At 60.6% G+C, this 13,898-nt stretch overlaps 1 protein-coding gene across 1 annotated transcript; it reads right to left on the reverse strand.

Annotated features, from left to right (window-relative positions):
• Positions 1 to 65: 65 nt before the first annotated feature.
• On the reverse strand, positions 66 to 8,405 carry GCHFR (GTP cyclohydrolase I feedback regulator). Its single transcript, XM_054198257.1, has 3 exons — positions 8,299 to 8,405; positions 5,266 to 5,360; positions 66 to 949 (listed from the first exon to the last, which is right to left on the reverse strand). Exons 1-3 carry the CDS (start codon positions 8,332 to 8,334, stop codon positions 826 to 828), a joined length of 255 nt encoding a protein of 84 aa, XP_054054232.1. The 5' UTR covers positions 8,335 to 8,405; the 3' UTR covers positions 66 to 825.
• Between the last annotated feature and the right edge of the window lie 5,493 nt (positions 8,406 to 13,898).

Raw genomic sequence — 13,898 nt, forward strand, 5'->3', positions numbered from 1 at the left:
TGTGCAGGAGCTGTGGCTGCGGAAGGCCTTGGCAACGACTGTTTAAAACAACCCACAGAAAGACATTGGTCGCTTTAGAGAAATGTTTTATTGGTGTTACCCCTACAGCAGGATTGATACACAGTCCCAAACGATCCAGCATCACAACTGCTGCTGTTGAGATGACAGAGCTGGTACCTGACATGTTGGCAAGACCTTTCTGTGCTGCTCTAAGGCTATTTCAGGAACAATGCGTTACACTTGAATGGCGCTCTCGGGGCTGAAAGGTTCATGCTGCTGCTAACCACAGTCCCGGGGGGGGAGAAACTTTCTCTCAGAGAGCACTGGGCAGGGTCGGCAGTTTGAGGGCTGAGATAGCAGATAGCATGGCGTCCGTGCTGGGCCTGCCCTCCCTGCCCCCGTGGCCTGGGAGAAGGCATGCCCTGAACTCGCTCAGCTCAGCACGGCCCTCCCCGGGGCAGCCCTGAGGAACAGGCAGACGAGTCTGTTATTTGAGCTTCCTCCAATGCATGCTAAATAGATGATTAAAATGTAAAAAGATGGTATTTGCCAGACTGCCATTCAGCTGAGTGCGGGGAAGAGCCATCTGTTCTCTGTGCGTGATTTCGTCTGGACCGGGCGCGCTTTCCTCCCCCCGGTCTTGTGAAATGGCAGGATGGCAAGTTTATGTTGGGTCAAGTTTTGCCCCTACACCACTCCTCCCCCCGTGCCCGAGTGCCTGGAGTCTGGGACAGAAAGGGATGAAGGGGCAGAGTCTGCTGTCGGTCCTGCGTGAGATGATCCCCAGCAGGACCTCGTCCAGGAGGGGCGCAGAAGTCTTCCTCGCTATTCCTTGTGGAGGCACCACACCAGCGTCTGGCCCACGCCCGTCATGCTCACCACCCGGTAACCGCAGCTCTCCAGCTTGTTCAACACTATCCGCGGCGCGTCGTTCACGTAGTACTCCCAGCTGCCAGCAGGAAAGAGGAGAAGAAATAAAATGAGGTGGAGAAGGAAGAGTCAAGAATTTCCTTGTGGAAGTGGCTCTGCCTCACTACTAACCCGGCACAGCGACCGCGTCTGGCACGGCCTGTGTGGTGCAGAGTCTCGGTGAACCAGATGGGGAGGGCCAAACCCCCAGCTGCCCAACCGAGGAGGAAGCCTGGCCGGAACGAAGGCTCGTGTTAATTGAAACGTGGTTTGAGCCCCGCTTGTCCAAAGCCCCGTGCTGCTCGGCAGCTGGGCTGGAACTGCAGCAGGGAGGGCTCCCAAGCACCCGCGGCTGGGAACTCGTGGAAAAAGAGGATAATCTCTGCCAAGCAGGGAGTAATGATTCAGGTGTTTCTAAGGAATGTTTTACCAACGTTTTGCCTGTGTCGGAGCGTGTCTGTAAGCTGGGTGTTTTTTGGAGCCTGCGCTTGAAATTTGGGAATTGGAAAAAATGCTGCCCTCAGCCAAGTATTGAGCCTTCGAAAAACCAGAAGTTATCGGTCCTCGACGGAGCTGCCAGACAAGGTGGAGCTGAGGCCCCCCCCCCTGCCCCGGCAGCTCAGAGCAGCCGCACGCTGTGTGTGTCGGGAACCGACACTTGGGATCTTTCTCCAGCTTTTATTCCCCCGCGGTTTCTGCTGGCTCTGCATTCGGAGCAGCAGCTCTCCTTCCCCCCGCCTCGTCCCCGAGGCTGCTGCTCCGCCGGAGACTTGAGTTCTGTGAGGCTGCTCCGGCCACAAAGAAAATAGCTGGTGGCTGCGGAGGGCAGAGGAGCGCAACACAGACACCAAATGGGCTGAATGCGGTGGGGAGGCAGCAAGTGGAACCTCAGCGCTGGCTTTGGCAGCCGGCCCCTTCCTTGAACCGCAGTCTTCTGGGATGCAGCATTTATCCAAGCAGATGGGGTAAGCTTCGGAATAGTTCAGCTCTTAGATGACTCACTGTGCCTGATAAGCTGATAATGATGGGCTGCAGGATCACTGCGATCTTGTTTGGGCACCTTAACAAAGACTCTCCTGATTTTCATACTAATAACAACAAAAAAAGACCCAAAAGCATTTCCAAAGTTGCGTTCGCTAAGGTTGCAAAACATCAGTGGAGCGGTGAGTACTTTTAAAGCACGAAATAACACCAAGATATGAAAGCTTTTTTTCAGTTTCTCAAGACAGACGATACTTTGCTGTAATTATAGATGTGGTGTAAAGGTAATGTGTATTATTATAAGTGTCTTTGAACTTAATGCTTTCTCTAAGAGGCTTGCCACATACCCTTCAGATTCACATGGTGGAGTTGGTAAATATTATTCCCATTATGCCGAGGAAGGCGCTGAGGCAGGGATTGCTTGTTATTTGCAGGAACCTAAAAAACCGAGCGGCTGAGCTAAAAGCAGCAGGACAGCCCAGCTGCCCCGGGCTTTAAACAGCCCCGAACCGCGCGAAATAAAAGATGGCACACACTGGGCATGGCATGCACCGCCGTCTCCCCGTGCGGCTGGCCTCGGTCAGGATGGAGCGGCTGGGAGCCTTCGCAAAGCCTTTGCTCCCGGCGAAACGCCAGTAGGGAAGAGAAGGGTCACCCGCGCCGGGGGAGGAGAGGGCTCCTGCCCCGCACACGGCGAGCCCGCGGCCCCCGCTGCCCTGCGCCCCGTGTGCCGGAGCAGAGTGCCCGGGGGAGCGGGGATGGGATGGAGCCGGGCAGGAGCGAGCGTCCTCCACGGGCAGGTGGTTTTGGTGGTGGCGCAGACAAAGCTCCCGGCGGTACCTGCCCGCTGCCCTCGGCTCCCTGCGGGACGGGGTTTGCGCTGCCCCGGCCAAGGGCTGCATCGCAGAAGGAGCGGGTGCCTCAGAGCTCGCCTCCCAGGGCCTGGCGCGGAGGCGCCGGGGTTCACCTCGGACCGGGCAGCGCTGGGAGCCTTTATAATGACGGGGGGGGTGCCCAGCAGTCACCCACATGCACCCACCCAGGGGGACCTGGAAGACCCCCCCTTTCCTGCAGCAGGGTCGGGCTTTTGGTCCTTGGCCCCAGGGGGCTGGGGCAGAGCCGGGCTCCCCCCACGAAAGCCTAGGTGGCCCCGGGGCTCTGCCCCCACATCAGATGGGGGTGGCAGTGCTGCCTGCACCCGGCGGCTAATTGAGCTTAATGATGGGCCGCTCACAGTAGCCGGTGCGGAGTTGCCTGACAGGATCCGTGCTCTCCCTTATTAGAGGCAATTAAGTACTCGTGTGTCTTGCGGCGCCCGGCAGGTCCCCCCTGCCCAGGCCCTTTCTCTCAGGCTCCCTCCAAGCTCTTGTTTCAGGTTTTTGGTGCCAGGGGAAGGGTGAGATGTGTGGTGTCCCGTGGCTGGGCTGGTGCTGGCCGAGCCCCGCAGCGGGTGGATGCAAGTCCCCCTCGGCCGCGGTGCGGACGCGCATCTCGCTCCTGGCCGGGATTTTGGCAGCGGAGGCCAGGGCTCTCCCCGCTGGCAGCCCGCCGTGCCTCGCGGGTGGCAGCAGCCGCATTCCAGCCAGGTTCGTTCCTCCACCCGCTGTTGCTCAAGCGCCACCGGGGAAGGACGCCGGGACGCAGCGGAGCTGCCCTGGCTCTGACACAGCCACAGCACGGGGCAGGGGGGGAAAGAGGGGGCTGGAAACGCTCCGGGCTGCAGGGAGGGATGAAAGGTGGTGAGTCCACCAGGGAGATCCCTTCTCCCAGACAAGCCAAAGGTGGCACTCGGTTCCTTACACCGCCGCGTCTCCTCCCTGCCTCCGGGGCAGACCCCACGCAGGCGTGAGATTTGTCTTTGCCTTTCCTTTCCGCCCTGATCCCAGGGCTGCTTGCCCCCGTCTCGCAGGAGCCAGTGGCGCTTCTTCCTCTTTGGAGCCTCCTCTTGCCCCCGCTGGGCTCTCCCTTCTCCCATCGCACACCCCCGTGTCCGCGGGCTGGGCCGGCACCGGCACGAAGCTGCCGCTGCTGAGGGTCCCCGGCCACCCCCGGGGCTGGCAATGGCCCCGCATCCCCCCCCCCGAGCTCTTCCACAGGGATGTGGGTGACAGGAGGGGTCCGGGACCAGCCTTTTGGCGCTGCGGGGAGCTGGCAGGGGCCCCACTCTCATTTGTAAGGGTTTCTCTTTAATGGGGGGCCTTCCGTGTTTTTTTTTTTAATCTCCTCTTTCTTTAAAATCTCCCGCCCCATTCAGGTTTTTAGCGCTGCAGGAGCTGAGGGCCCGGACCTCGGTGTTTGCCGGGCTGGTACCGAGTAGGTGGGTTTTCCCCGCTCCGCCGGTGGAAGTTCGAGAACGCACCGGGACGGAGAGGCCCCTTCTCCTGAGCGCCTGGTCCCCCTCCCGCTCCTCCTCCGCACCGCGGCGCTGGGGGCGAGCTGAGCCGGAGCCCAGCCGCTGCCCCCCGCCTTTTAACTTGCATTTGGGGCTTGTTTTGCCTTGTGGGTTGGGTTTTTTTTTTTTCCTCCGGGGAAAAACAAGAAGTGAGATATCAAGCAGGGGGGGAAAAAGTTTAAAAAAAAAAAAAAAAAAAGTGGGCCAAGATGATGTAAAGAACATGCGGGTAACGTCTCCAAGCTGATGAAGGCTGGTGTCAAAGTCGGTGTGGGCAGAGAGACGGGGACGTGGAGAAGCGTCAGATATACACGGCTTGGGAACGCGCGGGATAATGGGCTGGAGCCAGGGAGGGGGGAGGCGATGGGGAGCAGCCCCAGCCCCGGGGCTCAGCAGCCCAAGGAAAAGCTGCAGGAGCCATGGAGGGGCTGGCGCGGGTGGCCGGGGAGAGTGGGACGGGACGGGACGGGCTGCGGGGGAGCGTGTCGGGGCCAGGCACCACTAAAGGGCACAGGCTGGGCCGGCGCCCTGTGCTCCCCGGCATCCCGGGGCCGGACGTGGTAATAAGGCAGAGGAGGTTTGTCTTTAAGGATTAAGGGTGGGAAAAAGGCAGACGAAGTTATGCAGAAAGATTCCAATGCTCCCTGTGTTTTGTGCCGGGCAGGGCGTGCGTCAGGGAACAGCCAGCAGCACCCCAAGCGGGTAAGGGGAGAGGAGAGGGGTGAGGTGGGTCAGGAGCTAAAATGGGGTCAGAGCAAGAAAAAAAAGAAAGAACTAAATGCAATATCAGGCAGCGTTTCCTTGGGCAAGCATCAGCAGGCAGCGGCAGGGACACATGTGTGCCCTTTCAGCGTCGAACTAGCCCTGGGATTGAATAGGCAGCTGGAAGGTGCCGTGGTGGATACAGGGAGGGAAAATGTTCCCGATTTTCTTGGGAAAATAAGGAGAGGGGAGAGCCTGAGGCGTCGCAGGGGAGGACTTACAAGTGGTTCCCCAGCATGTTCCGCTTCGTGGCCCCCAGGAAGCTCATCAGGCTGGGATCCGAATGCTCATCTCCCACCATGGTGGGGCCAACCTCCTGCAGGGAAAGGCAGCAGAGCGGTGAGTGACCAGCGGCGGCTCGGTCCCCTTTCCCCGCTCCCCAGCACCGCTCCAGTAAGAGCTTTACTGGGATGGGAATTACTGCGAGCCCCCTCCCCGGCCCAGGAGAGGACCTCGGTGGCTTTGCTCCTGGAGGGCCACCTGCTGGCTGCGCTCACGGTGGCCCTGGGCCTCCGGGATCCACCACCCAGTGGTGGGTCTGTAGGACATCAGCGAGGTGCTGCTCAGGGCAGCCTTGTGGGGCTCGTTTTGCCTCGTGGGGCAAAACCTGCGTGGTTTACCCTGAGATGAGCATCCCCGGGCCAGTTAGGGACCTTTTGCCTGTCCTGGTGGAGGACACCTTTGGGAATGGCTCCACGCCCTGGGAAGGGTGAGGAGATCGGGGTGAGAAGGCGCCACGGGGTGCGTGGGGCAGCTGAGCGCCCGTGGGGTGACGAGGGACAGTCCCACTCCCTTGGAAGAGAGAGGAGCTGGGGGGAGCCGGGGGGAGGCGGTCGGGGACGTGAGTCATCTCCCCACCAGAGCCATCGCTGGGCTTCCCACACCTCATACAGCGGGGGGGACGGGGACGTTTCGGTACAGCGCTCCGAAAGTGTTGTTTTATGAGACGTTCCTGGGCTGGAGGTTTTCCAGAACGAAGTCTACGGGCCCGTCAGGTAACGGCAGCGCAATGTGACCTCCGCGATGACCGCCCGCTCCGGCGCCAGCACCCACAGCCCTGAGCACGGCCACAGCGGCGGGGGCCGGGGAGGGGGAGAGACCTGGCCCGCAGCCCCACGGCGGGACCCCCGGCCCAGCCCGCCCTGCTCAGCGCTGGGGGGAGCTGCCCCGACCCTGCTCCAAACCTGCTCCCGGCTGCCCCTGGGAACAGCCGCGCTTAATCCATTTTAATCGGTGGAGCAATTGTTTCCGGTTAAATCTCCTTGGGAAAACTTGGCAGGGGAAAACTTGTCTTTGGAGGGATGTCCCCCACCCACTGGCAAACCTACACGCCGTTATCGGCACTTTATAACACACAAAGGGCTGCTCAACCCTAAATAACCTCAGAAGTATTTTAAGTCCCACCCAGACCCTGTTTGACCCCCCCTCTTCCCTGTCACCCCCTGGAGAAAGTGGAGCCGAGGGGCAGGACGAGGGTCCAGCAGAGGCTGCGGGGGGAGGTTTGCGGGATCCATGTCACCCTGTGGCGTGGAGCGCTCGGGGCAGCGGGACGGGAAGCTCTTTGACCCACGGGGAGTTTGGGAAGAGTCTGTCGGCAGAGAACAGGGTGTTTCTGGGGGGCTGGCGTGGGGAGAGCGGAGGGGCGAGGAGGGGCTGCAGCCGAGAGGGCGAGATCCCTCCCGACAGCATCCCCCCGCAAACCGGGGCTGGGAACCGCGCGTACACCCTGAGCCCCGGGCACATCCCGACTCGGAGCACTTTTGGAGCAGCACTGATGGAGCATGTCAGTGAGCCGCGGGCACGCGCGGCGGGTTCAGCCGTCTGCGGCGCTGGAAAAGACCAAAACCGAAGCAGGGGATCACCCTTCCCCGCTCGCCGCTGCCCATCCAGCCCCGCAGCCCGGCACTGCCATCCCCACGGGAGTCGTGCCAGGGGAGGGGGCGACTCCTCCCTGTCCCCCCGCTGCCGGGAGGGAGCGGCCGAGTCAATCACCTGCCACTGGCCCAGGATGGGCCGTTTCCAGCCGCGGCCCAGTGCCAAGTTTCATGTTGGGAATGTTTGCTCTGCCCTGCTAAAGAGCAGAGTTCCCAAAGTCTCTGGCGGGGGGGAACATGTGCTAAGCTGCGATAACCCAGCCCGTCCTGTTGCGTGTCCTTCCCCCCCCCGCAGGGCTCTAAGCCCCAACCACGTGGCGCTTTCCGCATCTCGGTCCACAGTCGCTTCATCGACCTTTGCGACGCCAATGTGGCTGCCAGCGGGCGCTGGGCGCGCACCATCCCCAAGCCTCCCCGTCCTCAGCGCGCTGCTCGCCCGGTGCCCGGGGGGTGTAACGGGGCATCCGCAGCGGCGGCAGCAGCGTCTTTCACCAAACTCCTGCCAGCTTCTCCATCAGCCCACCGTTACCCTCTTCCTACCACAGAGCCCCATCGGCATCTTTTGGCTGCTGGACGTACAGTTCCCCTCTGTGTTGGGAAAAGGAATAAAACCCGGGTACGGACGTACACACACACACACACACACACACACACACACACACGGCTGACCCTCTCCTCTCGCAGTCCCGGCGGCCAGCGGGCCGGCAGCAACTGCTCAGCGGCCGCAGATGCTGCGATCGTTAGGAAGCACCGTTTCCTTTGGGTCCCTCCGGGAGAACAACGGGCTGCGCTCCCAGCCTGGGGCTCCCGCCACTGCCTGGGCTGCGCGCAGCCACCCCGCTGCCAGCAATGCCCTTGGCTACGGCTGCATTTTTCACCAGGAAATGGCTTTTGGGGGACGAGGGAAAACCTAGGGCGAGGACTCGTGGCCAGAGGTGAGTTTCTTTGCCATCCATGGGATCCTACGGGAAGTTTCCCTAGTTACGTTACTGGCTGTTCCGGAGGGGAGGGATAGAGGGGAAGGGAGCAGGGGTACCAGCACCTGCAGGGACGCGGACAGGGTGACGCCCGAAAGGATGGGGTGACACCAAAGGGATGGGGTGACGCCCAAAGGGATGGGGTGTCACCTGCAGGGAGGGGGTGACACCCGAAGGGGTGGGGTGACACCTGCAGGGAGGGGGTGACACCCGAAGGGACACGGTCGTGCACAAGGGGCTCACGCCGGGCACCTCGTTCCGGCCACCGGCGGCTGGGGCACAGCTCGGCCGTTCCCTGGGGGTCCCCCAAAGCTGGGGGCCGTCTCCCCCCCCGCCCCCCAGCCCGGGGCAGCAGCGCGTCCCCCCCCGGCCCCGGCAGCCCCCGCCGTCCCGGCGGACTCACCATGCGGATCTGGGTGCTGATGAGCAGGTACGGCATCGTCCCGCCGCTGCCGCCGCCGCCGCCGCCGGGGGGGCCGTGCCCGGGGCCGACACCGCCCCCCGCCCCGACACCGCCCCCGGGCAACGGCACCGACCGCCCCTCCGCGGGGGGGCCGGGGGCGGCCCCCGGGGCTCGGGGGACCTGGGCCGGGGGGGTGACCCCTGGCGTGGAGCGGGGGGGACGCCGGGTCTGCCCCAGGGACCGGGGCTCTGCCTCCGGGCGAGGGGCGGGAGGCGATGGTGGGCGGAGGAGCGATGGACGGGGAGCCACAGGACGGGCGTGAGGGACGGGACAGGGAGGGCAGGAGATGGTGGCCAGGGAGCCACAGGACAGGAGATGGTGGCCAGGGAGACAGAGGACAGGAGATGGTGGGCTGGGAGCCACAGGACAGGAGATGGTGGCCAGGGAGACACAGGACAGGAGATGGTGGCCAGGGAGCCACAGGACAGGAGATGGTGGCCAGGGAGACAGAGGACAGGAGACGATGGACTGGGAGCCATAGGACAGGAGATGATGGGCTGTGAGACAGAGGACAGAGAGATGGAGAACAGGAGATGATGGATTGGGAGAGGGAGGACAGGAGATGGTGGCCAGGGAGCCACAGGACAGGAGATGGTGGCCAGGGAGACAGAGGACAGATGATGGACAGGGAGACGGAGAACAGGAGATGATGGACTGGGAGAGGGAGGACAGGAGATGGTGGGGTGGACTGGGAGCCATAGGACAGGAGATGATGGGCTGTGAGACAGAGGGGAGATGGACAGGGAGATGGAGAACAGGAGATGATGGACTGGGAGCCATAGGACAGGAGATGATGGGCTGTGAGACAGAAGGGAGATGGACAGGGAGACAGAGAACAGGAGATGATGGATTGGGAGAGGGAGGACAGGAGATGGTGGCCAGGGAGCCACAGGACAGGAGATGATGGAGTGGGAGACGGAGAACAGGAGATGATGGACTGGGAGACGGAAGACAGATAATAGACTGGGAGACAGAGAACAGAAGATGATGGACGGGGAGGGGGAGGACAGGAGATGGTGAACAAGGAGATGGAGGACAGGAGATGATGGACAGGGAAGCGATGGACCAGGAGATGATGGAGAATGGACTGGGAGACAATGGACGGTGAGGCAATGAACAAGGAGGTGGTGATGGACAGGGAGATGGCAGACAGGGAGATGAAGGGTCAGGAGACAGGGAACAGGGAAATGATGGACAGGGAGACGAAGGACCAGGAAGTGAACGACAGGGAAGTAAAGGACCAGGAAGTGACGGGCAGGGAAATGAGGACCGGGAGATGACGGACCAGAGCCAGGCAGGTGGGGAGCTCTGGGCCCTGCGGAGCATCCCAGGTACCGCCCTGGGGCCCTTCCCAAACGTTCCCCTGAAGCAGCGTGTTTGCCATAACCAGCATATTGGGGAAAAAATGTCCTTTTTCTATGGGCTGTTGAGCTTTGATCTGGAAACACGGGGTGTTAAATCCCTTCAAAATTTGAGAAGCAGCTCGTTTTCTGTGACCCGGACAGACAGAGGTGCTTCCTCTACGCGTGCTGATGGAGTAATTCCCCCTCAACACCCCCCTGGCAGTTTGAAAACTATATATAAAGCGAGCAATATTTTCATATATAGCAACTAATAGCTCCCTAGCCTCAAAACTTGCACATCTCCATGTGTCTCACCAGAAACTATTAACAACCTGTAATCAAGTCCTAATTTTGCCAATAATCTTCAGAAATAAATGTCTGCAGGAGAAAGCAGAAGGAGGTTCCCGCGGGGCAGAGCCGGGGCCGCGCTGTGCCGCGTCCCTCCTGCCTGACCCGGGGCCGGTTTCTCTGCGCTGCCCCGAGTTACTGATTAACTCCAACAGGGAGCCAGGGAGAAAATTAACATTGCTGCTCACCAGGCTAATGGAAAACACTTTGACAAAGCCAAGCCTCGGTAACCATTATTATTAACATGTTTGTTGGGTTTGGCATGATGAAAGAAAATAACCAACAGAGGGTCGATGGTATCATCTTCCTAAGATGCGCCCCAAATACCCCGAGATATTCATGTGGAGCTGTATGTGGGGTACTTCACCCCATGGGTTGAACTTCAGCTCATTTAGATCATTTCCATCCTGACGAGGGTCTTCCCAACATCCCCGCTGCCAGAACAGCCCCAATGCTTACTCGTTGCTTATTTCCCAATGCAAACCCGCGTTTGGCTTCCAGTGCGACAGATTAACACGTCGTTGCCTCTGCTGCCCGCTGAATGAGAAGGAAACGCTGCCCCCTGCGCCTTTCCCCTGGGCTGCGTTTGGTGCCGACAGGAGTCCCAAAATCCACGACCCTGTTGGAGCTCACCCGGGCGGTCTCGCTGCGAGCTCCTGCCGCTACCGTCCCGCCGGCCCCAGAAAACAGCACGGATGTGAAACGCGGCAGACGTGAAAAGTAAAGAAAAAGGTATCCCGGGTTCTCGCGGCGTGGCAGCCTGCCCAGCTCTCGCCCTCGCCACCCGGTCTGGCTCATGCACCCTTTCTTGGGGGCTAGGGGGGAAATAAGAGAGGAAAATGAAAACAGAGCCCGCAGACCGCATTTCAGTATTGAATTTCCTGAAACCTGGGAGCCAGCCTGAGCGCTCAGCCCTGCGGCGGCGTGAGGGTGAGCTGCACAGTACGGTGCGATCTGTCTCAGCCGTACCATTCATCATCCCAAAGCCAGTTACTCCCCTTTGGCACTGGCTCCGACCGCTCTGCTTACAGCCCTCGGCGGCCGTGGGGCCAGTGGCAGCCGCCGGCTTGGAAACTCTGCCAATACTTCAGATAAAAGACAAGCAAAAGGTTATTTGGCTCTGCCAGAAATCATCACCCCGTCGCCCACCCTTACGAGAGGCAAGTGGCACATGAAGAGCTTTGGTTTTCCCCTTCCCACAGCAGCGGCTTTTTCTGTATAACACCTTCTTCGTTCTGCAGCGCCCAATTATAAATGTCCTGCCCAGAAAATGAGCTGCTGGCAGGCAGCGCCTTAGGACAGGCTTGGGGTGGGTTTGCCTCTCGAAGGCGGATCGCGCGGGGGAAGACGAGCAAACTGCTGGTGGCTGTGTCCGGGTGCAAGGAGAAACCCCCAAGAGGCTGCTCGTGAAGCTGATTAAAGGGTTTTGCTCCTTGTCTGAGGCTGCCGCTGAGACGCTCCGTGCTCGGCACACACTAATACAAGAGTACGATTAATCCGTCTGTTTAGCTAGTAATGAACAGGCTGCAGAGGGGCTTAAAGGAGTCACCAGTTTTCCTTTGGCTGCTCCAGAAAAAGATGTTTCTAGGTTCAGGGATCCTGGCAGAAGAGATTTCTTACAGACGGCAGGCTGGGGGGATCTCACCAGAGCTGTAACTGCCCCACACGCTGCCTGCATCTACTGCAGAAGGGAGAAATCCAGACCCCAAAGGGGGATCTGACCCTGGGGGACAAAGTCGTGGACTCATTTCTGTGAGGAAGAAGTGATTTTTGTAGCCCGTTTTGATGCCACCTGGGAGAAATAAAGATTTTCCCCACGCAGCTGAAGGCAGAACAATTCCGCGACTGCCTTTTTGCTGCTGGAGGGGTTTTGGTCGGGGCGTCAGAGGTGCGGCCGCGCGTGGCCGGTCCCAGCATCTCCCCAGCACGGGCGACCTGCGGTGCCAAACGGGCCCTTGTGAACCCGCGTCGCGGCGTTATTCTAGGAAAAGGAAGGCATTTAGAGGAAAGACAATATCTTCAATCAGTCTACGTGCGTGTTTGTTCTGCCCAGAGCCCCCCCCGCTCCCAGGGTGGGTTTGACGGGGCGTCTGCGGGGCGCGGGGGGGTTCAGAGCGGGACGGGAGCTCCCCGCGGCCGCTGCCCCGACCCGTCCTGTCCCATCCCCCCCCCCCCCAGCACAATGGTTTAATGACAAGAACAACAACAGCAGCGACGCCAGCACAATTTGGGGATTTGTTTGCAGGGATGGCATGTTTGGGGGCAAAAAGATAAAAATGGAACATCAAATCGGATGTTTGGCAGATTTGGGACCGACCCACCCACCCACCAGCGTGCGGCTGTCTTCAGCTGATGTAAAAGGGTTAAAGGGAGTGAGCGAAGCACCTGCTCCTTCCGGAAATTATTTCTTCCCAAAACCATTGGTTTTATTACTTTCATTAAGGCCAGTGGGGAAGCAGCGCCGGGGCTGGGCACGGGGCCTCAGATACCATCTTTAATATCCTGCCCGCGGCCGTGGAGCTGTACGGCCTCGCCACACCGAGGATTGTGGCCAGCAGGGCGAGGGGGGGATTCTGCCCCTCTGCTCCGCTCTGGGAGACCCCCCTGCAGTGCTGCCTCCAGCGCTGGGGCACCAACAGCAGAAGGACACGGAGCTGTTGGAGCAGGGCCAGAGGAGGCCCCGGAGATGCTGGGAGGGCTGGAGCCCCTCTGCTGTGGGGACAGGCTGAGAGAGCTGGGGGGGTTCAGCCTGGAGAAGAGAAGGCTCCGGGGAGACCTTCCAGCCCCTTCCAGGCCCTCAAGGGGCTCCAGGAAAGCTGGGGAGGGACTCTGGATCAGGGAGGGGAGCCACGGGACGAGGGGGAAGGGTTTTACACTGAGAGAGGGGAGACTGAGATGAGATGTGAGGAAGAAATTCTTGGCTGTGAGGGTGGTGAGCCCCTGGCCCAGGTTGCCCAGAGAAGCTGTGGCTGCCCCATCCCTGGAGGGGTTCAAGGCCAGGTTGGACGGGGCTTGGAGCAACCCGGGCTGGTGGGAGGTGTCCCTGCCCAGGGCAGGGGGTGGCACTGGATGATCTCTAAGGTCCCTTCCCACCCAAACCAGTCTGTGATTCTACGATTCAGCCCACTCCCCGCCGGTTCGTCACCGCAGCCATGTCCGGGCTGTCACCCCTCCCTCGGGGAGGATGGGGACAGGCGCTGGGGGACAGTGGCCGCAGGGACAGCGGCCATCGGGGGGGTTCTCCCAGTGCCACCAGCCCTGCCGTGACCCCTGGGCCGTGGTGTTGGGGGCTGCGGCGTGTCCCCGGGGACACAGGGACAGCGGTGAGGGAGGCCGTGGCGCAGCACCAGCCAGCGTGCGGGGGTACGGGGGGGACCGGGGTAGTGGGGGGTAGGTGTGGGTGCAGGTACAGGTGTAATTGGGGGTAGGTGCAGGTCTAATTAGGTCTAGATGCAGGCCTAATTAGGTGCAGGCATAGGTGTAATTAGGTGTAGGTGCAAGAGCAGGCATAGGTGCAGCTTTAGGTGCAGGGTTAGGTGCAATTAGGTGCAGGTACAGGTGTAGGTACAGGTATAGGTGCAGGTGCAGATATAGGTGCAGGTGTAGGTGCATATGCCACTGTAATTAGATGCAGGTGTAATTAGCTGCAGGTTGAAGTATAATTAGCTGCAGGTGCAATAGCTGCAGGTGCAATTAGCTGCAGGTGTAATTAGCTGCAGGTGTAATTAGCTGCAGGTGCAATTAGCTGCAGGTGCAATTAGCTGCAGGTGCAATTAGCTGCAGGTGCCGGCGTCGCTCTGGCGGCCCCGCCGATCTCCCAGGGCGCCGGGCGCGGTTCTCCGTCGCTCG

The sequence above is a fragment of the Rissa tridactyla genome, chromosome 4 (genome assembly GCF_028500815.1).
Source record: "Rissa tridactyla isolate bRisTri1 chromosome 4, bRisTri1.patW.cur.20221130, whole genome shotgun sequence".
NCBI lineage: Eukaryota > Metazoa > Chordata > Aves > Charadriiformes > Laridae > Rissa > Rissa tridactyla.